Source organism: Mastacembelus armatus, chromosome 17 (genome assembly GCF_900324485.2).
Source record: "Mastacembelus armatus chromosome 17, fMasArm1.2, whole genome shotgun sequence".
NCBI classification, from domain to species: domain Eukaryota; kingdom Metazoa; phylum Chordata; class Actinopteri; order Synbranchiformes; family Mastacembelidae; genus Mastacembelus; species Mastacembelus armatus.
In genome coordinates, this window is record NC_046649.1 from 9,617,104 (window position 1) to 9,642,065 (window position 24,962).

Here is a 24,962-nt window from a genome sequence, read left to right on the forward strand (position 1 = left end):
TGAATGTATTACTTATCGAGCCTATACTGGAGTGATTGTAGCTCCCATCTGAGAGTACGTGTGTGTGCATTACAGTGCTGTAAACACAGCGTCACGTACAGACAGACAGTACGTGAAGGCGTCACTAGCCCGGACAGGGGGCGTAGGTTTGACCGGCTTCTCGGAGCCTCAGACACAATGAGCCGTCAGAGAGGGACGGCTGCGCATGTTGGTCCGGAGGCAGTAACGCGGTTTTAGCATATTATTACTCCCAGTTGTGCCTTTTATTTGGTTTACTTAGTAATTCTCCAACTACTGACGCCCTATATGGCAGTAACAAGGCCTGGCTGGAAGCGGTTGGTTCGTAGAGTTTGATGAAAACGAGGTCGGGATCAGACTAACTGCCGTTAGCCCCTCCTGGTGGATTTTCCCTGTTTTTTCCTCGCTAAAGCTAACAAAACAAGGACGGTAACAATGTCGTTGACTGCTTCCTCTGATTACTTCGCAGCCGAGTGTCTGGTATCGATATCAAGCGGTCCTGTCCTGCATAGACCCACCCCGGTGGCCCCCGCCAGTCAGGCGGCCACAGTGGGCCTGCTCCCCGGGGAGCCTGACGGGTCGAGCGAGGACAGGGAAGTGCGAGAGACTCTGAGGCTGGAGGGTGCGAACATGATGGTGGTGGCCGGTATCCTCACCGACCTGCACGGCAAGTTCCGCCCTATGTCGGCCTACTCGGAGAGCAGCAACTCCTCGTGTGGAGGGGAGAGCGGGTACACCACGTTGTCCAATCCCACCACCCCGACCATGACCCCCTCCGCCACGCCGGTCCCCGGACAGCAGCAGCACCACCTCAGGGGGGGAGGCGTGGGGGCCCCGCGGTCCCCGGTGAAGCGACATCAGTGCACTTTCGACGGATGCGACAGAGTTTACGGGAAATCGTCCCACCTGAAGGCACACATCCGCACACACACAGGTATGTACAACAAATGTGAGCGGTCCACACGCACGGCTCGGCCCAGATTTCAGCGCTGCCCCAACCGCATGCACGCCCTTACTGTGACCATTATAGCAGCAACAACAAGACGTGGTGCCTTATGTACATTGTGGGTAGGGATAGTGTCGTCAGGGTTAGATTGTCCCAGTTTACCCGGGACTTGTTCAGTAACGTGGGCAAACAAAGAGGGACAGGCAGAAAAACTCCGCTCAGACTCTGACAAAGAAGTAAACTAACAAAAGAACTGGGCTGGACGTTAAAACCGGTGACGAAGTTCTTCCTCTCCACCGGATTTGCATATGAAATGAACGTAAGACGAAACCTTAACGTGGAGAGCAGATCTCACTGTCGGACACAGCCTATCCCAGGACTTGACGTGTGTCTGCTCTTCTGCTGACAGATCGGCCCTGTCCCAGTCTGATCATCTCCACATTAGTTTGGAGGTGGGTCTGGAGACATATCAGGGGATATTGTGTTGGGCCCCATTTCACAATCAGCTCGTAGCTGTGAAAAGCTGAAGTAGTTTTAGCAGGAAATAGACCAATCCCTCAGAGTTACACTGGCGCCTCACTATACCGAGTTCCAAACTGCACGATTTCTTCGCAAATTGAAGGAAATCGGTGTGTTCAGGGTCAGTGAGCAGGCGCAGACTCATTTGGGGCAGGAAGCTGCTGAAAGAAACTGGTGTGAACGCCCACAAAGAGTCGTGAAACAACGTGGCCTGGCTTTGTGATCTTGAAAATGGAGCATCCTACTCCCTTATCCTGACTTATGTCGCCTGTTAGAGATTAAGGCTAGTAGTATTTTAGGAAGACTAATCTGGAGAATCTAAATCCTAGATATGTTTTGTCACGTTTGTAACTATGTCGGGATTAAAGCTTAGTTACATTTTCAGCTTGTTCTGAGGACGCAGTCTCAGATTTTCTACCAGTATTTTATTGATTTCAATATTTTTGCCGTTCTGTTAAAGGAAAAATCAGATCAGATGATGATTATGAAATCATACTGTTTTTATAATGCAGTTGATAAATGTGGGAATTGGCTGTTTTCTTATGTGATAATAACTGCAGGTTTTTTTTAATTGGTCAAAAACAAAACAAGCTATTTGAAGACATCACCTTGAGTTTTAGGAAATGATGGCAACGGTCTTTAGAAAATCTGCTGATTAATCAATAATCCATCTATCCATTCTCCATACAGCTTAGTCCAACTCAGGGTCATGGTGGGAGCCAATCCCAGTTGACACCATAGAGGCTGGTACTTAATCAATTTCGAAATAATTCTACTCATTGGCTGCTATTCAACCAATGTACTGCACAGGTTTTACTGTGATCACATTGAAATAAGTGATGTGACCAGAGTCCAACTTAAAGAGATTTTTTTAATACAAATACATTAAATTGTTAAACATTGTTAAAGGGAGTAAACCATGTCCATCACTGTCTTACATTTTCTGCTGACATGTTTTCAGTTATTAAATAAATATGTTGTACCGTTGTAGTGAAATCCTGATGACATGAAGCCAGACTATCATTGGTCAATGGTTGTTAACTCTGCTCCTTCTCCATCATTCCTACAGGTGAGAGACCCTTCCCGTGCACCTGGCCTGACTGTGAGAAGAAGTTTGCTCGCTCCGATGAGCTCGCCCGCCACACCCGCACCCACACAGGAGAAAAGCGTTTCCTGTGCCCACTGTGCGACAAGCGTTTCATGCGCAGCGACCACCTGATCAAGCACGCCCGCCGCCATCCTGACTTTGAGCCGTCCATGTTGGGACGCAACAAGGGCGCATCCTCTACTTCCAGCCAGGCTATGCACCGTTAGGATGGTTTGGTTTGGGGGTTTCCTACTGATGCCGTTGGTCACGGTGGTTTCAAATTAACCAGCCACAATCAGATCCACTGACTAGGATTTAGCATTGCTGTGTTGTACTAAAACGTGCACATACACACACGTACACAAACGAACACACAGGGGCTGGATGAGAGTGGGAAGTAGCCTCATCTTGCCAGCCACACAGATGACCACTATCCACCTGCTCCACATAACTAGGGTTGGGTTTCAAGAATGGTCCAAATCTATAAGAACTATGGATTTTTTTTTAAGAAATGCGCTTTTGGATTCCACTTATCGTTTCCTGAAAGTGAAGATTGGAGGTACTGCGCTTCCATTCACCTCACAGGTTTCATATGTATCAAAGCACATTATAATGTTTAAAATATGCCAAACTGAAGCTACGTTTCAAAACTGAGACCATACTTTAGTCTATTGATTCAGTGAAATGTGATCACCTTATCAAAATAAAGGCGTGTTAGGGGGAAAAAAGAATAAATAAATATACTGTATTGTGACTTAGTGAAATTAAATGGTGAAACATTTTACTACCAGGTAATGAAGTCTAGTAAAATGCAGATAAATTAAGATACTTCATCACATTAATGCGAAAATCCTCTAAAACCAGCTATGCCGTGCAGCAGGGCTCACTGATTTCCAGTGTTTCCTAATACAACTTTTTTATTCAGTGGCTTGGAAAGTAAAAAACAAAAAGCAAACCCATTTTACTTTTATCTAGCACAACAGGGAGTGTTTTCTTTTTTAACTTTATTTTAAACAACATAACCAGACGTTCGTTTAAATAAATATGGTCTTTTATTCGATTCCTTCTTTTCTTCAGGATTCAATAAGAATTGGAATCACTGAGCGAGAAAATAAACCCAGCCCTACCCATAACCCCATTTCCTCAAACTGAAACACTTCCACAAATTGCAGGGATTTTTCACATTTTCTCTAAAAATCAGCACATTCATCATCAGCCAAAACCTCTCTGTTTCCTTGTGGTTAATTTGTATATTGTTGTAGTCATCAGTATCATTTATTTACCACAAGTAGCACAATTTTGTGATGTTAAATAGCAAGGCAGCGACTAGAGGGTTTTGCTTTGTTCTGTTTTTTTTTTTTTTTCGTTTGTTTTTTTTGTTTTTTTAGCTTTGCTGAGTCTTTTGTTGTGGAACATTCCTTCGTTTTTATTGCATTAGTAAGTATCATTGAGGTGTTTTTTTTTCCTAATATTTTTCTTGTATATTCAGTTAAAATATAGATTAATTTTGCCAGGAGGTGGATCAAATGTCACTGTAGAAGAGCTGTTTGCACGCCATCGTTTAGATCAGTTATCACCATGCAATGCTTGACACATAATACACAGTAGTATTATGTCTAATAATGATGCAAATGTATATAAGCTTTAAGCTTTCAAAGTAAAAAAAAAAACGGCAATGCTACTAACAGCGGAGTTAATATGTGATGACTTGTAGTCCTTATATTAGGGGTAATGGTATACGCTTGATAGGATGGCATTGCCTGAGTGTCAGTGTGTGTTTTTTTTTTATTTACACTTCTGTTAGCAGGAGAACTAGGAAAAGTGTGTATGCGATGCTATCAAAATAATTTTGGGGAAAAATATTGACATGAATTGAGCTTAACTTTCAGACTGCTGACTTCAGAGTAAAAGTGTTGGCCCCAGTCATCAGGGGCGTGGAGGCAGACAGCAGAGCGTAATGCAGGATCAGGTGTGACAGGTGTTGGTTTACACAGTTTGAGTTTCAGCAGCTGACAAACCAGAGTCTTACATGTAGCAATGAGGGGAAAAAAATCTTCCTATTATAACTTTCTTCCCTGTGTTGGGATCAAAACTGATATGAAAGGTAAATCAAACATGGGCAATCTGCTCCCATTCAGGAGAGATAGTATAGCAAACTAATAACATTAAGGATGGTGCTATTCTGTGTAGTTACAGTATTGAACTGGCATGCACAGTGCTTGAGGGCAGGAAATGCAGATATTACTAATGTTATTAGTAACATTTGTTTTTGGTAACTGGTGATGTGGCACCTAACTCTTCCGATCTTGGCAAAACATTCAATAATTCTAAATTGTCACCAAAAATGTCAGTGTTTATCTAAATGGTGCAAACCCTGAATAATTGAGATGTATGAAATTTATTCCAGTACATACACTGTCCAGGTCTGAATCTAGAGAGGTTGATGCTTTGTTTTTGTTTTTTTTGTTTTTTTTTTTCTTTGTTTTTGTCCAACTCATGGACATCTTCCTTTATCTCAGTGAACAACACTTCTTCAGGAAACTCTGAAAGCCTTAAAGTATGTCATAACTACTTTGCACCACGTTTACAGTTGGATCATTGTATAGGTATATAGGCCCTCCTGTGGGCTCACTGCAGATTCTCATTATGCAATATGGCACTTTGTCTTACAGGTGTTTATGGCTGAATAGTGTAATGGCTTACACTGTTACAATGCTTCTACAAGCAAGCACTGTGGAACTTCGCTAATGTGTTGGTAACCAATGGTTTGTAAAACTGCCTTTTTGTCCAAGTGCTTTAGAAAGTGTGATAAAAGAACTAGTAGTGTTTGTTTTTAATTAGTTTCTTTCAGTATTTGTCATCCAGGCCATCTCTTTTATTGTGGAATTTTTAGGTGTGTGTGTTTGTGTGCTTTTTTTTTTTTTTTTTTTTTTCTAGATGGAAAATGCTTCATTGTTGTTCCCAGTTATGTTGACTTTGTTTAATCCACAAAGAGAACAACTGCAGATGTCTTCCAAATTTATGTCAAACCATTGTCATTTTCTATTTCACTTTCAGTCTGTTCATTTTAATGGATCCGTACTCCTTAAGGTGAATGCAGTGCTCTGAAATTTTGTACACGTTTCCTCAGAGGTTTGATCTGTTGATGGTTTTTGGTTGCTGCTGGCAGTAACCTTGAACACTTGGACTGTTTAAACACACACAGAATAGTTTTTTTTTTCTTCTTGCATTTCCAAATGGAAATATTCCCTTCCATCTCTCCTCACAGATGGGAGTGGCTTTTTACACAGACTCTGTCCGGGTCCCAAAGCTATAATATCACATACCTCACAGATTTTTTTGTGCTACCTGTACAAAATCCATCCAATCTATCTTTCAGAAGTTGTTATAAAGCCTTGGGTTTTAGAAATTAGTTTCTATCAGCTAGATGGTCTGCTATTTACCTTTGTCCTTATGCTTTCTCTATATGCAACATCACTACTACCTGAGTAGCAGCAGAATTTCCTTTTCCCTGTCTCAATGAACTTAATGTTACTGTCAGACAGTGGTAAATGGATCTACTGGATAAATCTTGTGCTAACAGTCCCCATCATTAATGCTCAGCAGCAGTTTAGTTTGCTGGGGTAGAGGTCGAAAAGAGGTAATGAAATGTCAAAAAAAAAAAAAAGTACTTGTACTGTCAGTTCACCGCAGATATTGATTGAAAGCTCTATCCAAATCTACTTGTTCATATCACTGAATGTGGCTTGATGACAGATGACCATTATCCACTTTGGATTACATTTTTTTCTGCACTGCCTTGTTGAGAAAAAAAACAAAACGCGGCAGTTCATCATCACCCCACTAATTCAGATATGCACATTGTACAGCAATGGATGTTTTTTAAATTGATGCCTAATTTTTACATTAATGTAATTTTAAGAATTCTCTTTTATCAGATCTTTAGTTAAGGTAAATAGGAGGAACTGTGGAACTAAAAAATTGCTGCATCAAGCTGTTTTGATATTTATATTCTCAGGTGTCTTAAATTTTGAGCATTGGTTTCAATATTTCCTGTGCAAAGCCGAAGTACAAGCCTGTTTTATTTCTTTTGTTATGCTGATTAATTTATTACAAAAATGGTATCATTTGTGTGGTTTAATTATTCTTTTCATAACTCATTTTGTGATATGGAACAGTACTAATATTTAATGGTTCCATTGTTTGCTTGACATGAAAATACCAGTGCTTTTTTTAAAAATAAAAATCCTTAAGTTGATTGCTGTGTTTATCTGTTGTCTTGTTTGTATTGCACTTTTAGGTCGAACTACAAAAGCACAGAGAGACAAAATGTAAAAAATGTCAGTCCTTAAATTTCCAATAAAAATTACAAAATGTTTTAGTTGAATTTTTGAAGTCATCCTAAAAAGCAGCTTTGTTATTTTGGGTCTTCACCAATACCTACCCAGAAAGCATTTGCCATTGTATTGCATACTGAAGCCACCATGACATAAAGATTTTTATGTTCAGTGTTACTGTAATATTGTTGCTAATTACAAGAAACTGTTCTTGTCATAACATTTATTTAGTAGTCTCACAAACTTTGACAATTATTAGATATTAGACTAAATAGCTTGTATCTATATAAAAAATTGTCTGTTAGGTATCTAAACAATTCTCATAATGATCTTTTGGCATGTTAAATAAGAAGTAACTTCCTTGAGTCATTGTTAGTATGCAGTGTGAAAATTTCATAACATTACATGGACCATGTTAAAATAAGGAACTTTAACTAGCAACCAAGCAAATATTTTTGCCATGTTTCTAATGCACAAATTCAGTTAACAACAAATGTAATTCTGAGCTTTTATTACATAAACTTAGTTTACAATGAACATTTTTTTGAAAAGCCACATACACTGGCATTGTTTCCTGGTCTTGGTCTTTAGATGTGGGTCTCAGTACATACAAGGCTGGATTACCACCCAGGCAAAACAGGTAGCTGCTCCATCTTACTGTGGCGCAGCTGACATAATAGGCGGCTCTAAATTGGGCCTAGAAGACAGTGTTGCATATTTTTAAATTAGTGAGTGTAATTAAACACTGCGGACATAGGGAGAAGTAGTGTCCCTGCTGAGAAAAGTGGTCACACTGCACAGACTGGGGGAGGAGCCACTGTTAATAGGGGCCCAGCAGGTGTGGGATATAACATGCTGGTTTCTCACAGTTCATCTCTGTCACCATTGGCAGAGACGGGCGGCACGTCACCACGAGCAGAATGAAGAGCCACAGGTCGAAATCCAGTTTCCTCGGCTTCCTGCTCACGTCTGTGTTTGACCCCATCCCTGTCCCAGTCTGTTTCCACAGCCTCATCATCCCAGATGGTGGATGTCTCCGTGTCACTGACGTACCCGGGCTCGCCCGTGTAGTGTATGGGGAAGAGCAACAGGGGCTCCACTGAAAATGCCTTCAGGTCCCTTTCCTCAAAATACTGCATGTACTCATCTCTGAATAGACAGAGATGTGGCCATGTTTAAAAGTGATTATCAGTGCAGTGCCACTTTACTCATACATGTATTCAAAGGATAATATGTGAATATATGAGAGGTAGGTGAGACTCACTTTGGGTGCTTGTTGAACATGACAGGTAGGAACTCATCAACAGGCAGCATTTTGTTCAGGGGTTTTGCCTGGAGCAACTTCTTGGCCCCCTGCAGGGACAGGATGTAACCCAAGGTCCAGTAGGAGTAGCCTGGGTGCACAAGGTTACTGACTCCCTTCACCCAGTACTCTGGCTCCTTCACCTGCAGCCGCTTACGACCCACGTAACTTCAGGAAGACAAATTAGTGATAAGCCTGGCTGCTTTGAGTAAAATATGACTTTTGAAACTTAATTTGGATATGAAGAGAGTTGAATCTGTGAAGAATGAAAGGAAAAAATGATCGGTTACATGAGGTCCCAGTCAAGTTTCACTCTCTGCACGTTGTCCATGACGGCCACCAGCCTGGAGCAGAATCTGGGCTCAAATCTCACATCATCCTCCAATACAAGCACCTGCTGCAGTTCCTGCTGCACCACCTAGAGGGCGAAACATGACAGTCAGTGGACAGCCTAAACCTCCATACTGACACATCAGCTGAGCTTATGTAAGTTTTGTTTACAACATTCACAGAGACAGGTTGTACCTGATTCCAGATGCTGTAGTGGCTGAGAAAGCATCCAATCTCCCCTCTGGTCAGTACACGGTCTGAATATGGGTCTTTGTAGCCAGGCAGCATGTCTACACCCATGGCCCGCAACTGAGAGGAGTTCAGTGCTCTGTGAATAAACATTTTCTTCTTATCAGGGTGTTCCAAATGTTTCCTGACATTTGGAACCACTTTCTCAATTAACAAATGCACCTGTCAGTGTGTTGGAATCCCAGCAATAAAGGTACTTACAAAAAGACTTTGGTTTGAGTTTTCCAATGCAGGTTATCTATAAATACTTTATGAATATTTATTTACAGTATAGTACATCCACATTTTAGGTGTTTTTTTTTTTGCATGTGTTTTGATTTTTATCAGTTTTATTTTATGTCATACTTGCCATCCACGGCCTCTGTCAGTGTGGCATTGATACCAAGGACAGCCAGAGAGCTCAACATCCTCTCTCGCCGGTCTGGTCGCCGCTTCAGATTGATCAGAAAGATCTAGAGGTGGAGAGAATTAAGTGAACGATCACCTCAACAGGACTTTGAAATTGGAAAATTCATTTCTTTTGGGAAAAAAAACATATATCCACCTCATCAAATCCCATCTTCCCTGGTTCCTCAGGTGCAAAGTGCACATACTGTGAAGGCTCCACGGTGTAGTCAACTGGAAAACAGGTTCACTTGTATATATCATTGGGTTACAGTTTGTGGTACAGGCCTTTGGTTTCAGGGGAAATGCTTAGATCAGTTCAACAGCTAACTGATGTGAAATGGTTAAAATCAGAGAGAGGGGGAAAGAAATGAGAGGCAGCAGCTTCTCACAGCAGAGTGAGACATGTGTCAGTACCATGAGAGCAAAAAAGACCAAACGGGCTCATGCAGAAAATAGTGAACAAAGCTGAAGATGGAGAATTGTAACCTTCATGCTTCAGTTACAAAGTCGTGCACAGTATATGCATAAAACAAAGTACATGCTTACTGAGTGACTCTGTCAGTGTGTGGGTGAAGCTCTCCTTTTCCTCCTCCAGTGTCTGGTCTTGTTTGAGGGGCAGTGGCAAATATCCATAATGGTTTTTGTTGCACACATACATTTGGACACCTGTAGGGGAACAAATCAACAAATCAGCAAATCAGCTCTTTTCTTTATTTAAAATGCAGTGACATATCATATGATACAACATGAAAATGATGCGGTCACACTGGTCATAGCCTGTCCACGTATTATAAAGTGCTGCAGATATGCTGTTATTAAGGAGAATAATAATAATAAATATGCTATTAAAGTACATATTAATCACATCTGTAGCTTTGCCTTTATAAATCAACTTAACGTTAATAATGTTATATAGCACATTAACTATATATATAACTATAACTTTATTTAAATAGAGATTTCAATAAAGTTATAAAGATGTGACCTGAATTATGGAGATTTTCTGCTTTGCTACAGATGAAATACTGCAAACATGTTGCTAAACATGTTTTAGTTTGATTCTTAATAATAATAACTGGGTTAAAATTAGTGTAAGCACTCACCTATTATAGTCATAAATATTCAAAATAATCATTTACAGAATTTTGTTGTGGGTAATTAAACTCTAGATCATGTTGCCTTCCTAATAAAAATATATTGTATACATATTCAATATTGTGTAAATTGTTTTATTTTGAAATTTATGAAACTTTTTACAATTGGGAAAAAATTGTTATAATGTTATCAGTTGAACAAATATTTCATCCAACTACAAAATTATATCTCACTCTGACATCAAATGGATGGAGGTTTGACAACAGTTTGATATAAACAGATGATGTGCAGACTGATTCAACTCTAAATTTATAATTATTATTTATTATTATTATTCATTATTTATTTTTACACAGTTCTGTGACTTGACTGCCAACACGGCACCAAACTCACATAGCAAAACAATCTTGTGAGCTGTAAGTTAAATTCAAACACATCTTGGCAAAGGTCCGACCTGCCTGCCGTGCAGAGAAAGCAAAGACCATGATGTCGTCTAGATGGTAGAGGTACTGGGGGTGAAGAGGGTAGAAGGCCAACGACTGGCTGGCTCTGCGTCGGAGGTCAAGCAGGTAGGTGGAGTGCACCATGGGGACAGCAAAGCAGCCCTGCCGTTTCCATTTACGGATGGGAATGTACTCTGGGGTTCGTCTGTAATAGCCCTATATGGGTATTTTAAAAATGAAAAAATAAATAAAAATAAAAATAAATAATTTTCCCAGTTTTCAGTGTTTGCTATGAATGTTCTGTAGTTACCACGTTTTTCAGACTGTACCTGAGGAGTGATGCCACACCAGAAATTGGAATAAAGGCTTTTTGATTCCAACATCGGTGCAACAAGTGTAAGATTCTCTGCCATCATCTCAGTTAGCACCTGGCGGTTTGTCAGCAAGTTGTCACTGTCCACAAACTGAGGCACAAGAAAGAAACATTAATAGATGACAGAGGAATCTGTATCATAATGATTCTTTGTGTCACAGGGTCTTTACTGGCTCACCAGTATGTAGTCAGCCCAGAGTCGTCTGGCAGCTCTGAGTGCTGCCTGCTTTAACTTCATCACATGTGTGAACCGAGAGTTGGGCCAGTGCTTTGGACCCTCTTCATCTGCGTAAGAGCTAAGAGAACCAGATACAGAGACAGTATTGAACTGCATCATCTGTGATCAGAAAGTTAAAATTAATCTACTGAATTTATGAATAAACAGTGTCACATTGGGGTAATAAGCAAAGTTGCTGCCTCAGAGACATCTTTAATTCTGTAGCTGTGGTTCACCTTGGTTGTTCTATGGGCCTCCACTCCACAGAGTGATACAGGTGCTGGACTCCTCTGAGCCACTCCTGGAGGATGGTTGTACTGTTGTCCATGTTGTGGTCTGAGGCCGCCCTGAGATCACACAGAGCATTACTGAACACCAGCTTCACCTCTTTCTTACACAGTGTCTTTCTTTCTCTTGGTGTGTGTAGGTTCCTCGCTTGTCAGGGAATACCTTGTTTGCTTATCAACACTAATGGAGAATGTCACGACTGACGGTAAACATTTTTACAAATAATCAATGCAGTAACAACACATAGTCTTACCAGATGGAAATGCGGTCCTTTGGATAGTCCAGCCTGTCAATGCATCCCAGGAAGTAATGGAGGCTGTGCTGTGCGTTGCGTGCAAGGATGGTGATCAGCACTGTGGGTTTTAGCAGAGAGGACTCCTGCTGGGCTGGATGCTGGAGGAGCTCATCAGCTGCCAGCTCCTCTGTGCTGGTGTGCAGGAAGAGCTTTCCAGCTAAAATCATAACAAAGAATCTGAATCCCACAAATTCAAAAGGCATATTTCCAACAGGGCACCTCTGTGTCTCTGTAGCTTCACACCAGTGCGAGTGAGGGCGAGAGATGGGCTCTCACACACATGACAAAACATAGAGAGAGAGAGAGTGAGAGAGGGGGTGCTAAGATAGTAACATAGGCAACATAGGCAACATAGTCCTCACTACTACTACTGCTACTACTATTATTACTATAGTTATTATTATTACTATTAGTAATAATAATAATATAACAACAGCAACAATAATAATCACCATCATCATCATCATCATCACCATAATAATAATAATAATAATAATTGTTGTTGATGTTGTTATGATGATGATTATTATTATTATTTCCAAACGTGTCATGTGTGGCATATAAACAATAAATAATCTAATTCAAATCAATTCCTTTATTTGTTTCAGCGCCTGTGTGTAAGCTGGGCTTTTGTCACCCTGCATCTGGTTTGTCAGGCAGCTTCACAGGAAAAAAAATACTCGAGAGTGACATTTTCTACCCGGACGGCTTTAACTGTAGCACGCTAACGAGACCAGAAAAGAGCTCGGTGTTATGCTGTGAAAGTAGCAGTATGTCCTAAGCCCGGACTGGTATTTTGGCTGTAGATGGAATTAGTCCAGTGGTTTAGTCGTTGACATGTCGGGAGATCCAGACCGAGCGGGTGAGTCGGGGAGTCCTCCGCCAAAGAACTGCATCCTCCAGCATCCATCGGTGAGTGTCTGTGCTGCATTCAGGGGTCTCATCCACAATGCACTTACCGGTGTCCTGTCTTCTTGGTGTCAGTACCAGCTAATTAGGAAGCTGGAGGTTGAGGACAGCGCCCAGGTCCACGCAGCTTTCCTGGTGTACATGGATCTCACTGAGGGTGAGTTTGATGACATGTCTGGAGACTTTGTTGTGTTAATGCCGAGACAGGCGGTCATTTGACTGAGTTGTTTTATATGTCTGTGTATTTACACTCATTTCCTAATGTATTATCCACCATTTTTATTAACTGTTTGACTGATGTTTCAAAGCTTCTTAAAATCACATTATTCACTGAATCCTTTATCTTTTGAAAACAGAGGTAACATGCATTTATACTAAGCCCTTATACTAAGAGTAATCAGCACATTGGTTTACATACTTTATTTATTATTCACCTACTATATTATTTATTATTTACATACTGTATTATTTATTTACATACTGTATTAACCTGTAACCCGTAATAGTCCAGCCAAAGAAAAACATAGTCAGCCAGTGTTTATTGGTAACTGAGAACAGTGGGCTATAATAACGTGTCTCTGTCCTTCACAGTGCGCCGGTGGAAGGAGGTGTCGTGTGTCAAGAGTCCTGAACTACAGGTGGTTTTGCTGGAAGGGAGGGAGAAGGAAGGAACACCCATCCAGAGCGTTCTTCCTCTGCCTGTTGACCGATCTCTGAGCCATGAAAGGTGATGGGACGCTGCAGAAGCTCTGAAGCCTCCGCCCCCTTTTCTGTTTTGTCCTTTAGACTTTTACTATCCTGATTTTCTCCCTCTCTGCTGTGCAGCATACGGCGCGTACTGGACAGAGGCTTTCCTATGCTGCTGTGTGCAGTGGCATCTGACTCCACCCTGGTGTATCAGAGGATGACTGATGGGTTGGTGACACCGGACCCTCCCGTAGGACCGTTTCAGGATGTGGGACGCCGGCAGCACCGGAAGAGGCGGCGGCAGCAGCAGTGAGATGGTGAAGAGTATCATCGTCCTTTAAAATGAACCTGAAGAAGGACTGACAGTATGGTAGGAGGTGCAACTGGACCCATCCATGGGAACCTTCTAGGTGGTGTCTGTGCCTGACTGTGATTCCCTGTCAGTGAGAAATCACTGGCTCCACCCAACACAGTGAAGTTTACAGGAAAAACTGTCCCCACTGGTTGCAAATGTTCATGGGTTGTGAACAGGTCGACCTAAGAGTTTCATTTGAATGTTTTTTTTACAAGAGGTAAAATTACCCAATAATTCACAAGGGTTAAAGGAGCAATATTTAAGGGTGTGCCCAAGAAATAAATACAATTTTATTCTTAAATGTTTTTTGTTTCAGTTCCCCTTCATATGACCCCTCAGACTTATCTTCTTAGACATCCACAAACCTCAGTTTTGTTGTGCATCTCTTTGTACAGAGGCTGTACAGAGGCTGTACAGATACTGATAGAAAATGATTGCGATTCTAAAGTTTGTGCTTAAGTTTAACAAATAACAGTCATATCAATAAATTAGCAGGACTCTAACCTGATTGGTAATAGCTGTCCACTAATGATCTTGGTGAGTTAATGTGCTCCAGTGCATTGGTTTGATGTTAGTATGTGTTATATGGTGCAGAATGTGGACTTAAAACAATAATGTGGTATTTATTTTGAGTAATAAGGAACATGACTGATTTAAAATAAGTACATCAATGACTTATTGTGCCACTTTCAGGTTGTTTTTCTTGGCTGCATTTTGCAAAACACTTTATTTTTTATAGAAAAACAAAACCTCAACATAGAAATTGAGCACAGCAATGTAACACTGGTGAGAGAAATGGAGACTAATGTAACGTTGTAGTGTCCACCCTGTGGGCTTAACATAGAACAGATAGTGAAGCAGGGGGCCTTGGTGTCCCTGCTGTGTGAATGTGTCTTTCTAATGGTGCAGCAGTGTCTTAATGAGTGGAAGGACTTAACCACACGAGACAACGATTACAACACTTGAACCCTGAGCCTTATTCAACATAAATACTATATATTATAAAAGAAACAGACATGGACAAACACACTGTACTGGCCAATGTACTGTAGAAAAGAGGTTCATACTGTGGAATGCAGGAAGTTTCCAACCCAGTGGTTTTTCAATGGGGCATTCAAGGATGAAATAGTCAAAATGATGCAGATAAAGACATTTTCACCTTGAGTGAGTATCCACAACAGCGCTGGTCATTTCGGCTGTTGGAAATTTATATTTGCAACAGTCTGAGTGTTTCAGTGTCTATAAGCCTCACCTACAGCCATGTGTGCTGACCTTCCAGACGTTATCCAAGCAGGGAGACAAAATCAAGAGCTGCTTATAATCCCAAGATTCCAATATAAAGTAGTTAGAAGAATAGTGTTGTGCCCCTTTGGAGAGGTTTTAAAACTTCTAAATATTAAGCCATCTTTTGTTTTGGTTAAACTCTTTCTCTGGGTTAATCAGATGAGCAGGAGGGCAAAAAGGTGCTTGATTCAAGTCAGTATCTATTCCTGTCAGGGACAGTCAAAACAAGACCCTCCTGGACATGATGTCAGATGATGCGGCACATCCGTATCACTTGAGTGACAGTTCCTCTCCAACTAGGGTGGATGGATATACAACCAAACCGCTATGTAATGTCCTCCTCCTCTGAGCAGTAGTCCCGACCCTGGATACAAAACAGAAATGTTAATATACATTAAAATTTGAGTTTGAAGTGATGGTGTGAATTTCTTATCACTAAAGATGAACTCTATGAAATCAGTAGCACAGTTCCAATATTTATGTCTAAAGTCAATATGTTCAAAATCACAACCAATAAAGAAAGCAATTATGTTAGTGGCCTTGGGACTCAAGACATGAAATACAATTACAAAATTGTTGAACATTGTAGTTTTGTTTGTTTGTTTGTATATCTAATATTAGGAGCATTTGTTAGAGACTACTTTTAGCTGTAGCCGGGTGCACTAGTGACTATTTCCAGCAGCAGGTTTGCGTAGGTTGGATCAACTCTTAAGTAAATGAGAGCCCATGTCCACCATAATTAATAAGCGTGTCAACAGTGTGGCTCACTAATGTATTTTAACATTTTATGGCAACAATGGAGCTTTTTTTTGGAAGTGTTACATACACAGACTTATTTGTGATATATGTTGACAATGAGAACATTTTGATATATAGGATATGACTTAATTGGCCCTCGTGTCACAGAATGATAAAACTCACACAGAGCCCAGCCTGTAGTTTAAATAAATGAGTCCTCTGTGCAGCACAACATGTTTCCACTGGTACTACATGCTCATGGAATCCACTGGACATGACAGATTGGGGCTTTTCTGTGGCATCATCGTGTCATCTGTGCCTTCCTCACTCAGTACAGATTTGCAGCAGTAATCGGATTAACATCCATTATGTCATTTAACAGGGGGACTTTTGCAAAAAACAAATGGTGCAGCAGTGATGCTTTGTCATTATTTACCTTTTCAATTTTCTCATCCAACATCCTGAAAAATTCCTGCTGACTCTCTGAGGAGTGGATGCTCCTGCAACAGAGCAATGTACAGCAGGTTGAAGCTTTGGAGTGTGACTTGTCAAACACTTCAGATGATAACTGAACAAAACACAACACTAATGCACAACATACAAACAGATATTAGTGCTACTTAAAGAGCATCATTACAGCATCTTTCCATTTCCATTTGATCCAGTTTCATCCACGTGTTGGCCTTTACCAAGCAGTGCACTTTTCTCCTGTAGGACACAATAAACAAAAGTGCTGCAATCAACCATCTGATCTAAAACATAGCAGGAGATAAAAAACAATTAGCAAAGAAGTTCTACAGTTCTAATTATATCATTGCACAGTCATGTTTTAAACATGAACTAATTCAACCCCGAAAATGTTTATATTTTTTTTGTAGCTCGGTGCTCTAAAATCTGATCAAATGTTTGTGAATGTGAAATTATGACAAATTCAATATTGTTACGAACAGAAGTTGTCATTAAATACAATAAATAAATAAATAAGAGTTGCAAAAAACAAAAGCCAAACTCGAAAAATACAACAGAAATCACGCACTGTGCTCTCCTGTCCGTCCACTCCTCCGTCTTCTCCGCTGATGTATTTGACTTTCTCCACTGCTTTCATCTTGTACTCATCTGCAGCAGAGTGGGAGACAGAGGCAGAGAGCAGCACGTCTCCTTTTATTAATACACAGAAGATGACCCACAAAAGCCACTGCTCTCCATGTTAACAGTTTTCACACTTCAGTACTTGGCAAAGTAATTATGTGCTTGAATTCTCACGCTCCTGACTAAATCCTCTTTTCACAATGGTTGGCAAGCAGCAAGCACATGAGCTGTCAGCCTGACTCTCCCCTCTGCTCTGTCTCTCATCCATCGTTTCTCTCACACATGCACAGCCCCCACGTCTGTCTCACTCCCACACATTTAGAGAGGGGGAAATGAAAATAGAGATAATGATGCATAGTAATGGCAGCTTTATGGGCACATAGAGTTGGAACATCAAATTAATATGTGTAAATTATTAATACTATTTTTTAAACATGTTTTCTAATGACAATAATATTAAAATAACCAAGAAAACTGGCAACACTTATCTACAGGTGACAGTTGGACCTTTTGTGCAATAATTATGGGTCAGTGCAGCTCAGAAAACAATTACCATCCAATATGATGTTAATTTGAACCTTTTATCTAAATATTACGGAAATTAAATCAAAAGACTAACAATTTTTTAGATTTTAAAAAAGCTTGAAAATTCAGTTTTTCAGCAGTGAGTTAAACTTGGTCACAGAATAATCAGTTAACCATAGAAATAAACAAATGCTTTTATTGTACTTTACTTATTTATTATTATACATAATTATGTTTAAACTATTAATTATGTTTTAAACATAAGCTGAAAGAGTTTGTGTTTATAGACAGAAATATATTTAAGTCATTCTGATCCTCCAACATGAACATTTGTTACCTGTATCTGTTTTTTTATGTCCTCATATCACCAAAGACGTTTTCAGGCTCTGCAGTGAAAACACTGACCTGATCCGAGGTCCCCGTTGCTGTAGGATTTATTCTGGCCCTCCTCAGCGCTGGGCACAGCAGAAACCTGCTTGGCTGAGGTGCAGCCCATCTCCTCTTCCTCTGCTCTCCTCCTCCTCCTCCTCACCCCTGAGCATGAGAAGCACACCTGGGAGGGGGTATAAGGAAGTGCACGGTAGATATGTGTAGATCAGGAATATACAAAGGTATCTTGGGCTCTCAGATAACAGGCGGCCCTCATCATGAAGGTTTTGTCTCTGGGGAAATCACGAGTGAAGCATCTGGGCTTTTACGACGCCCTGAGTCGTTTTGGTGAGAGTGTGCTGATAACCAAAGAGACTAACCTCTCAAAGAAAAGCAAATAAAAGATGGAAGAAATCCCCTGCGCTCCAGATTGAGAACCATTAATTTCCCAGCATCAATTAGTCATGAAGCGCCCCACCCTAGAAGTAAAACACGGGCATCGTCTCAATCTGTCCTTGAAAAACAGTAAAACAGACGCTGTGGCCGGGTTGTGCATCACGCACACGCCGATCTGGGAAAACACCAATCAGGACGTGCTCCCGGTGGTGCCAGCTGCACCGCAACAATAAGGCCTTTCAGGCTGTAAGGATGCCACTGTGCCAAGCCGCCGGGTCATTTATTAGTGGATGGGGGCGGTGTGTCTGCGGCGCTCAGAGGATTAAACTGTGGACGCGCACAAGTGCAATATGGCCAAAACAACACCAGCACAGACCAGTGATCGATCCCCATATGTGTGCATGGTATGGTCCTAAACGCACTGGCCGCACAGCTGAGTCCAGCTGCAGAGCCAGCTGACGCATTGATGCCATCCTTATCAGCCTCCATGTGTACTTTCATACAGCAGATAAAAGCTGCAGCTGCATCTAATAGACCCGCAATCAGAAGTACCGCTAAGAGGAAAACACATCTCCTCAAAGGCTGCAAAAATGACGAGTATCGTGTCTTTCCACCACATCGGAGAGAGGAGACAGCGATCAGCCTTACAGAATAATAATAATAAAAGATGCGAAAAGATGCAGCAACAAGCGAGGTGAAAAATGAAAAAAAAACGAGCGAAATAAACGCACAACTACCTTTTCAGAGTGTCCATGGTTCAGCTTCTTCCTCTGGTCTTGGTTCAGAGAAGCTCCGGGTCAGATCTGAAGCCCTCGGCTCAGCACAGGCTCCAGCAGTGGAGATGCAGAGTAGATGCAGCCAGTCTGTCTGGTCGGACTGGAGCTCATGGCCCCACACTCTCCTGGTAATACAGCTCCTACTGATCAGAAAACAAACTATCGACACCTGAAGAGATTTTCAAGTCGACTTTATTTCAGACATTACTATTATTTGAATAGTTAGCAGAACACAGTAAACCCCACTTGTTTCCTCGCTGCTCTGCTCGAACTGCCTTTCTCTCTGCGCGATGGGTAACTAGCTGCGAATCTTCAGTTCCTACCCGGGCCCAATTCACCGGCGCACCATGAACTTCCGTCCCCCTCACTCCGTCATCATCAAAGTTGACAGTAAAAACATCCCAAGTTTTGAAGTTACCTCCGTCTGCGGCAGAACCGACTCCTGACACCGCCGAGTACCGACCTCCACCAACATGATTGTCCTGACGATTATCGCTCGTGTGGCGGACGGACTCCCGCTCGCTGCTTCCGTGGAGGAGGATGAACAGGTCAGACTCGGTTTGGTGTAAAGTCTGGGTCTGTGTCAGGACTGGGAGCCACACGCCAAACCCCATTCAAAAAAGGCGATGTTTAGTGACGGCCAGCTTCCGCAAAGGTGTAACGAAACCTCGCAGCAAAAGATTTGTTATTAATCACGTTTAGTCTTAGTGGACAAATGGAAATGACACATATAATGTAGTCATACTTTATTTTAACAAAACTGCAACTTTCTTCTTTAGTTGCTAGTTAAATGTCAGATCATGGTGTGGTATCTATCTATCTTTCTGTCTGTCTATCTATCCATCTATCTATCTGTCTGTCTGTCTCTGTCTGTCTGTCTATCTATCCATCTATCTATCTATATCTATCTATCTATCTGTCTGTCTATCTCTATCTGTCTGTCTGTCTATCCATCTATCTATATCTATCTATCTGTCTGTCTGTCTGTCTCTGTCTGTCTATCTATCCATCTATCTATCTGTCTGTCTATCTATCTATCTATCCATCTGTCTCTCTGTCTATTGATCGATCTGTCTTTCTGTATGTCTGTCTGTCTATCTATCTATCTATCTATCTATCTATCTATCTATCTATCTATCTATCTATCTATCTATCTCTTTCTATCTATCTATCTTTGTCTATCCATCTATCTATCTATCTATCTATCTATCGATCTGTCCATCTTTCTGTCTATCTATCTATCTATCTATCTATCTATCTATCTATCTATCTATCCATCTATCTCTTTCTATCTATCTATCTATCATCTATCTATCTATCTATCTATCTATCTTTGTCTATCCATCTATCTATCTATCTATCGATCTGTCCATCTTTCTATCTATCTATCTATCTTTATATCTATCTATCTATCTTTGTCTATCTATCTGTCTGTCTATCCATCTATCTATCTATATCTATCTATCTGTCTCTGTCTATCTATCTATCTGTCTGTCTGTCTCTGTCTATCTATCCATCTATCTATCTATATCTATCTGTCTGTCTGTCTCTGTCTGTCTATCTATCCATCTATCTATCTGTCTCTATCTATCTATCTATCCATCTGTCTCTCTGTCTATTGATCGATCTATCTGTCTATCTGTCTGTCTGTATGTCTGTCTGTCTATCTATCTATCTATCTATCCATCTATCTATCTATCTATCCATCTATCTCTATCTATCTATCTTTCTGTCTATCCATCTATCTATCCATCTATCTATCTATCTATTGATCTGTCCATCTTTCTGTCTATCTATCTATCTATCTTTATATCTATCTATCTATCTATCTATCTATCTATCTGTCTATCTATCTATCTGTCTATCTATCTATCTATCTATCTGCCTGTCTCTATCTATCTATCGATCTGTCTATCTATCTATCTATCTATCTATCTATCTATCTTTCTGTCTATCTATCTATCTATCTATCTATCTATCTATCTTTCTGTCTATCTGTCTATCCGTCCATCTATCTATGTCTGTCTGTCTGTCGGTCGGTCGGTCCGTCCGTCTGTCCGTAGCAACTATGATTCAGTTTTACACAGTCCAGTCTACAGCTTATCTGTGCTTACCTGTGCCAGTCAGGAAGAGACCTCCAGCAGTACCAGAGCCAGGCCAAGCAGCTGTGCCGTAAACTGAACGCTCAGAGTCCTGACCGCTGCACCCTGGAGGCCGGGGACATGAGCTTTCAGTAAGTTACTGCTGCTAATCACATACAAAGTATCACAGGCAAGGTCCCTCAGAATATAAGTCAGTGTTGCCACTGTATATACTGTACAATTAAGTCAGGTATGTATCATCAGGTAACAGAGTCATAACCACTGATTTGGACTGTGTGTATTATCTGTAGCTTTTTAATAGCACAGGGTGTGTGCTACCTGTCCCTCTGTGAGGCTTCATTTCCCAAAAAGATGGTTTTTGCCTACCTTGAAGACCTCCACAATGAGTTCTATGACCAGTATGGAAAAAAAGTACCCACAGTAACAAGGCCTTACTCTTTCATCGAGTTTGGTAAGACTCTTGGTGGTGTCTGTGTAGTAAATCTCACTGTTCTCTCTCAGTAGAAAGTACAACGATCTTGACTACGTCATATGTACTCTGTTCCAGACACATACATCCAGAAAACAAAGAAGATATATGTTGACACCAGGGCCAGGAGGAACTTGGGCAGCATCAACACAGAGCTGCAGGATGTCCAGAGAATTATGGTGGCAAATATTGAGGAAGTTCTACAAAGAGGAGAAGCTCTTTCTGGTAAGTACAGGACAAAAACAATTCTGGCCAAGGTACTTGAACAGTACGCATGAGGAGAATCTACCAAAGAAACCTGCTGATACATTAGAAAGAGTTACAATCTTGCTGTTACTGTTTAGTACACAGCTTTTCACAATTAATGTGTTGTAAGAAAATGTCCAGGTCGTCTCATGTTCTTACTTATTTCCCTCAGCACTAGACACTAAAGCCAGCAACTTATCCACCCTATCGAAGAAGTACCGAAGTGATGCTAAATACCTCAACACCCGCTCCACGTATGCCAAGGTGGCTGCTGTGGCAGTGGTCTTCATCACACTCATCATCTATGTGCGTTTCTGGTGGCTTTAATGGACTCTAGCAAGGACTTTGGCATTAGTGACATGTTTCTCTTTGAAAATGAAGCGTTTAACAGACTATGTTTCTGTTGAGGGTGCCTTGAAGGGATCATATACAGGTCTGTCCATTGTGAAGGTAAATGCTCTTTCTAATCCCCTTTGAGTGATGATAGGTGTAAAGTATAAACTGAGCCAAAGGTTTGTGGCGGGACTTGTTGTTTAGAAACAAATGGTTTATGGTGAGTTCATGTAACTATTTACTGGAATATTAGGGTGTTGACAAATGGATATATTTACACAGTTACATGGGTTTCTTTCAGTTTCAGCATTAACAAGAAACCAAGTATGCATATGCAGAAGTTTTGTTAAAGGTCCTGATACTGTGACTAAAAAATGTTTATTGTTCACAATGTTTACATTGTTAAAAAGTCTTACTGAAAAGATGAAATATTTATCAAATTGTCAATTTCTATTTTATGTTATATAGATGTGTGTGACACAAGCTATGTTAACATTACAAAGACAGTCCTGCTCTTCATAGTATATACACACACACATACACACACACAACTGTGTTTATACAGGTGTTTCACTGTGACACATTAACCCAAGTGGCAATATTTACACAGTGGCATGTTATGCAGCGCAAACAACATGGATTTACACCTTTACAACACTGGAAGTAGCCTGTGTCGGAGTCTCTACTGGAAAAATGAATGTGATAAATAAAATGAATGACTCTTGTGTTAATGTGGTGGCTGACAATCACAAACAAAAAATCTGACATATTTCGGCTGGATTATAATCTGTCAGTTCAGTCAGAAATATGACGACACCAAAACCGAGTTTGGTGAGCCATCAAAAGCCTGGGTGGGGACTCCCTCTGTCCTTGCTTAGTTATGTTATAGGTGCTGTGGAGGAGAAAACATTTATTTTCCTCCTTTTCTTGTCATCCAGGGTGGTGAATGGGCATTAGGTAGGACTTAGGCCACCAGATCAAAGTCATCCCTCTGCAAAAGAAACAGTCATATGCAGTGTCAGAATAAGGCTTTACCTATCTATGTTTATATTTATGACCGGAGAGAGGGTCATGCGCTCTAAACTACAGGCTACAGCAACTATAAGATAACACATAGGCAGATTCTGAAAACTCACTTCATCATTATAATTCATGACATGCTGCTTAATCTTTGATGAGTCCACCCAAGTCACAAAATCTTCCATGTTTCTGAAAATGTCAAGTAACAGGGTCAATATTCGATCACTTGAGATGCTCTCAAACAGCCATCTTTACTGTTAATTTTGTGCTTTTACAGAACTTAGCTTATGTAAGAGGGCGTTAGCAACATCAGGTGGTACAGAAGAATAATAGATGGACAGAAAAAATGTGGAGACCAACCTCGTGACTAGGAATGCTGGGTCTGTGACGATGTCTGGGCCAACACGCACATCTGAGACCGAGTCAAGGACAAAACTTAAAGACAAATTTTACCCTGGGAGAAAGACAAATGCGATGTCTCAAAAAAAAAAAAAAACAAGTATATTCCAATACATATATAAATTCTGTGGGCAAACAGCAGCACATATGACTGCACCAATGAAGGATACGTCCTTGTTCAATGAAGGTGATGGCTGTCTTTAGGTTCTGAGCCATACGGAGGTTCAGCATGATGCTGGGCAGCCTCCTCCTGCGGGAGTCACAGGTGATGGTTGATGGCATCCCCAGATTGAATGAGAACGAGACAATCATACACGCACTTTATATGACAGGAAATGTGGTTTACCTGCAGAAGGCAGACGCTGTGACTTTGTCTGTGAGGGAGAGATTCTGTCTGGTGGGGATGAGGCCGATGCTGTACCTTATGTGGAGAAACAAAAGGATCAGTGTGGTGTCGGCGAAGGTGTAGAAATCTCATTCAGACACCAGAGCCATTGCACAAAGAGTGCACCTATTCCCACAGCACAGCTGTACAGAGGGATCGCTCCTCCACACTCACAGTTTCTCCAGTAGTTGATGGGTGCTCTGAGCTCTGAAGCCATCCTTCTCGTTCAGGTCTCGGATTTTTTGGGCCAGATCTCTGATGTTACGACTCAGCTTGTTATACCTGAGACAGTGGAGAAAAAAAAACTCTGTCCAACACATCAACTGGCCAGGCCTTATTAAAAAACTATAAGCTCCAATAATGATAAACATATAATGAAGCACTTTCTTTGGCTTCACCTCAAAGCGTTTCCAAACAGTACAGGACAACGCTGAGGGCCATGGGGAACAGACAACAGGCTTTAAATGCTCCTCACTCACTTGGTGTAGTCCTCCCTCTTCTCGATGTGATATTTCCGCAGCACTTTGACCTCGTGTAGGTTGTTGTCCACCTCCCAGTTAATAAAGTCCACCTTCTTCAGCAGCTTCTGTTCATGGTACTTTAATTTACGGACCATTTTTTACTCCCTGCTACAGCCAGTTTATTTACAACACCGGCTTCTCTTAACACGCAGAACAAGCAGCATGGAGACAGAGCTTCCGCTTCCTTCTTCTTCTTCTTCTTCTCCTCTGGAATAATTTCATGTTGCATGTCACGTCTTCAGCGCCACCTGCTGTGCGTCAGCGTTAAACATGTCTGCGTGCTGTGACAGTAAATACACCAGACACAGCATCGTTTCCCCCAGATGTCGCATTCATTCTTCATCAGCTGCATCAGTAGAGTGTCTGAGATATATTCATGATATAATTAATGAAATAATCAGTGAAATAGAAGATCTAAAGTGAAAATAAACGGAAGGCTGACACGCTGCAATGTCTTTCAACATTATCCTTT

General features: G+C 41.0%; 6 protein-coding genes across 8 annotated transcripts; 3 read left to right on the forward strand and 3 right to left on the reverse strand.

Annotated features, from left to right (window-relative positions):
* Window positions 1–160: 160 nt before the first annotated feature.
* LOC113134799 (Krueppel-like factor 13) lies at window positions 161–3,754 on the forward strand. The gene is made up of 2 exons (XM_026314317.2): window positions 161–952; window positions 2,553–3,754. Exons 1-2 carry the CDS (start codon window positions 454–456, stop codon window positions 2,795–2,797), a joined length of 744 nt encoding a protein of 247 aa, XP_026170102.1. The 5' UTR covers window positions 161–453; the 3' UTR covers window positions 2,798–3,754.
* A 4,016-nt stretch (window positions 3,755–7,770) lies between these two features.
* Window positions 7,771–12,090, reverse strand: LOC113134142 (procollagen galactosyltransferase 2-like). Its single transcript, XM_026313381.1, has 12 exons — window positions 11,846–12,090; window positions 11,541–11,651; window positions 11,266–11,383; window positions 11,044–11,178; window positions 10,726–10,930; window positions 9,723–9,842; window positions 9,334–9,407; window positions 9,135–9,241; window positions 8,736–8,868; window positions 8,501–8,628; window positions 8,172–8,378; window positions 7,771–8,056 (listed from the first exon to the last, which is right to left on the reverse strand). The coding sequence occupies exons 1-12, from the start codon at window positions 12,088–12,090 to the stop codon at window positions 7,771–7,773; spliced, it is 1,869 nt and encodes a 622-aa protein (XP_026169166.1).
* A 510-nt stretch (window positions 12,091–12,600) lies between these two features.
* On the forward strand, window positions 12,601–14,503 carry tsen15 (TSEN15 tRNA splicing endonuclease subunit). 2 transcript variants are annotated; one of them, XM_026313355.2, is made up of 4 exons: window positions 12,601–12,799; window positions 12,872–12,953; window positions 13,388–13,523; window positions 13,622–14,503. In XM_026313355.2, exons 1-4 carry the CDS (start codon window positions 12,725–12,727, stop codon window positions 13,794–13,796), a joined length of 468 nt encoding a protein of 155 aa, XP_026169140.1. In that variant the 5' UTR covers window positions 12,601–12,724; the 3' UTR covers window positions 13,797–14,503. The 2 variants fall into 2 exon arrangements, with proteins under 2 accessions (XP_026169140.1, XP_026169139.1); XM_026313354.2 differs by having other exon boundaries at window positions 12,601–12,953.
* Window positions 14,504–14,544: 41 nt separating this feature from the next.
* LOC113134118 (uncharacterized protein C1orf21 homolog) lies at window positions 14,545–19,396 on the reverse strand. 2 transcript variants are annotated; one of them, XM_026313356.2, is made up of 7 exons: window positions 19,262–19,396; window positions 18,977–19,155; window positions 17,880–18,027; window positions 16,897–16,976; window positions 16,498–16,568; window positions 16,297–16,360; window positions 14,545–15,486 (listed from the first exon to the last, which is right to left on the reverse strand). In XM_026313356.2, exons 3-7 carry the CDS (start codon window positions 17,968–17,970, stop codon window positions 15,448–15,450), a joined length of 345 nt encoding a protein of 114 aa, XP_026169141.1. In that variant the 5' UTR covers window positions 17,971–18,027; window positions 18,977–19,155; window positions 19,262–19,396; the 3' UTR covers window positions 14,545–15,447. The 2 variants fall into 2 exon arrangements, with proteins under 2 accessions (XP_026169141.1, XP_026169142.1); XM_026313357.2 differs by having other exon boundaries at window positions 18,977–19,158; window positions 19,262–19,314.
* On the forward strand, window positions 19,346–22,896 carry sec22ba (SEC22 homolog B, vesicle trafficking protein a). The gene is made up of 5 exons (XM_026313352.2): window positions 19,346–19,563; window positions 21,139–21,248; window positions 21,408–21,568; window positions 21,665–21,811; window positions 22,005–22,896. The coding sequence occupies exons 1-5, from the start codon at window positions 19,489–19,491 to the stop codon at window positions 22,157–22,159; spliced, it is 648 nt and encodes a 215-aa protein (XP_026169137.1). The 5' UTR covers window positions 19,346–19,488; the 3' UTR covers window positions 22,160–22,896.
* imp3 (IMP U3 small nucleolar ribonucleoprotein 3) lies at window positions 22,473–24,676 on the reverse strand. Its single transcript, XM_026313353.2, has 7 exons — window positions 24,449–24,676; window positions 24,144–24,251; window positions 23,931–24,005; window positions 23,755–23,834; window positions 23,546–23,597; window positions 23,302–23,374; window positions 22,473–23,156 (listed from the first exon to the last, which is right to left on the reverse strand). Exons 1-7 carry the CDS (start codon window positions 24,583–24,585, stop codon window positions 23,130–23,132), a joined length of 552 nt encoding a protein of 183 aa, XP_026169138.1. The 5' UTR covers window positions 24,586–24,676; the 3' UTR covers window positions 22,473–23,129.
* Between the last annotated feature and the right edge of the window lie 286 nt (window positions 24,677–24,962).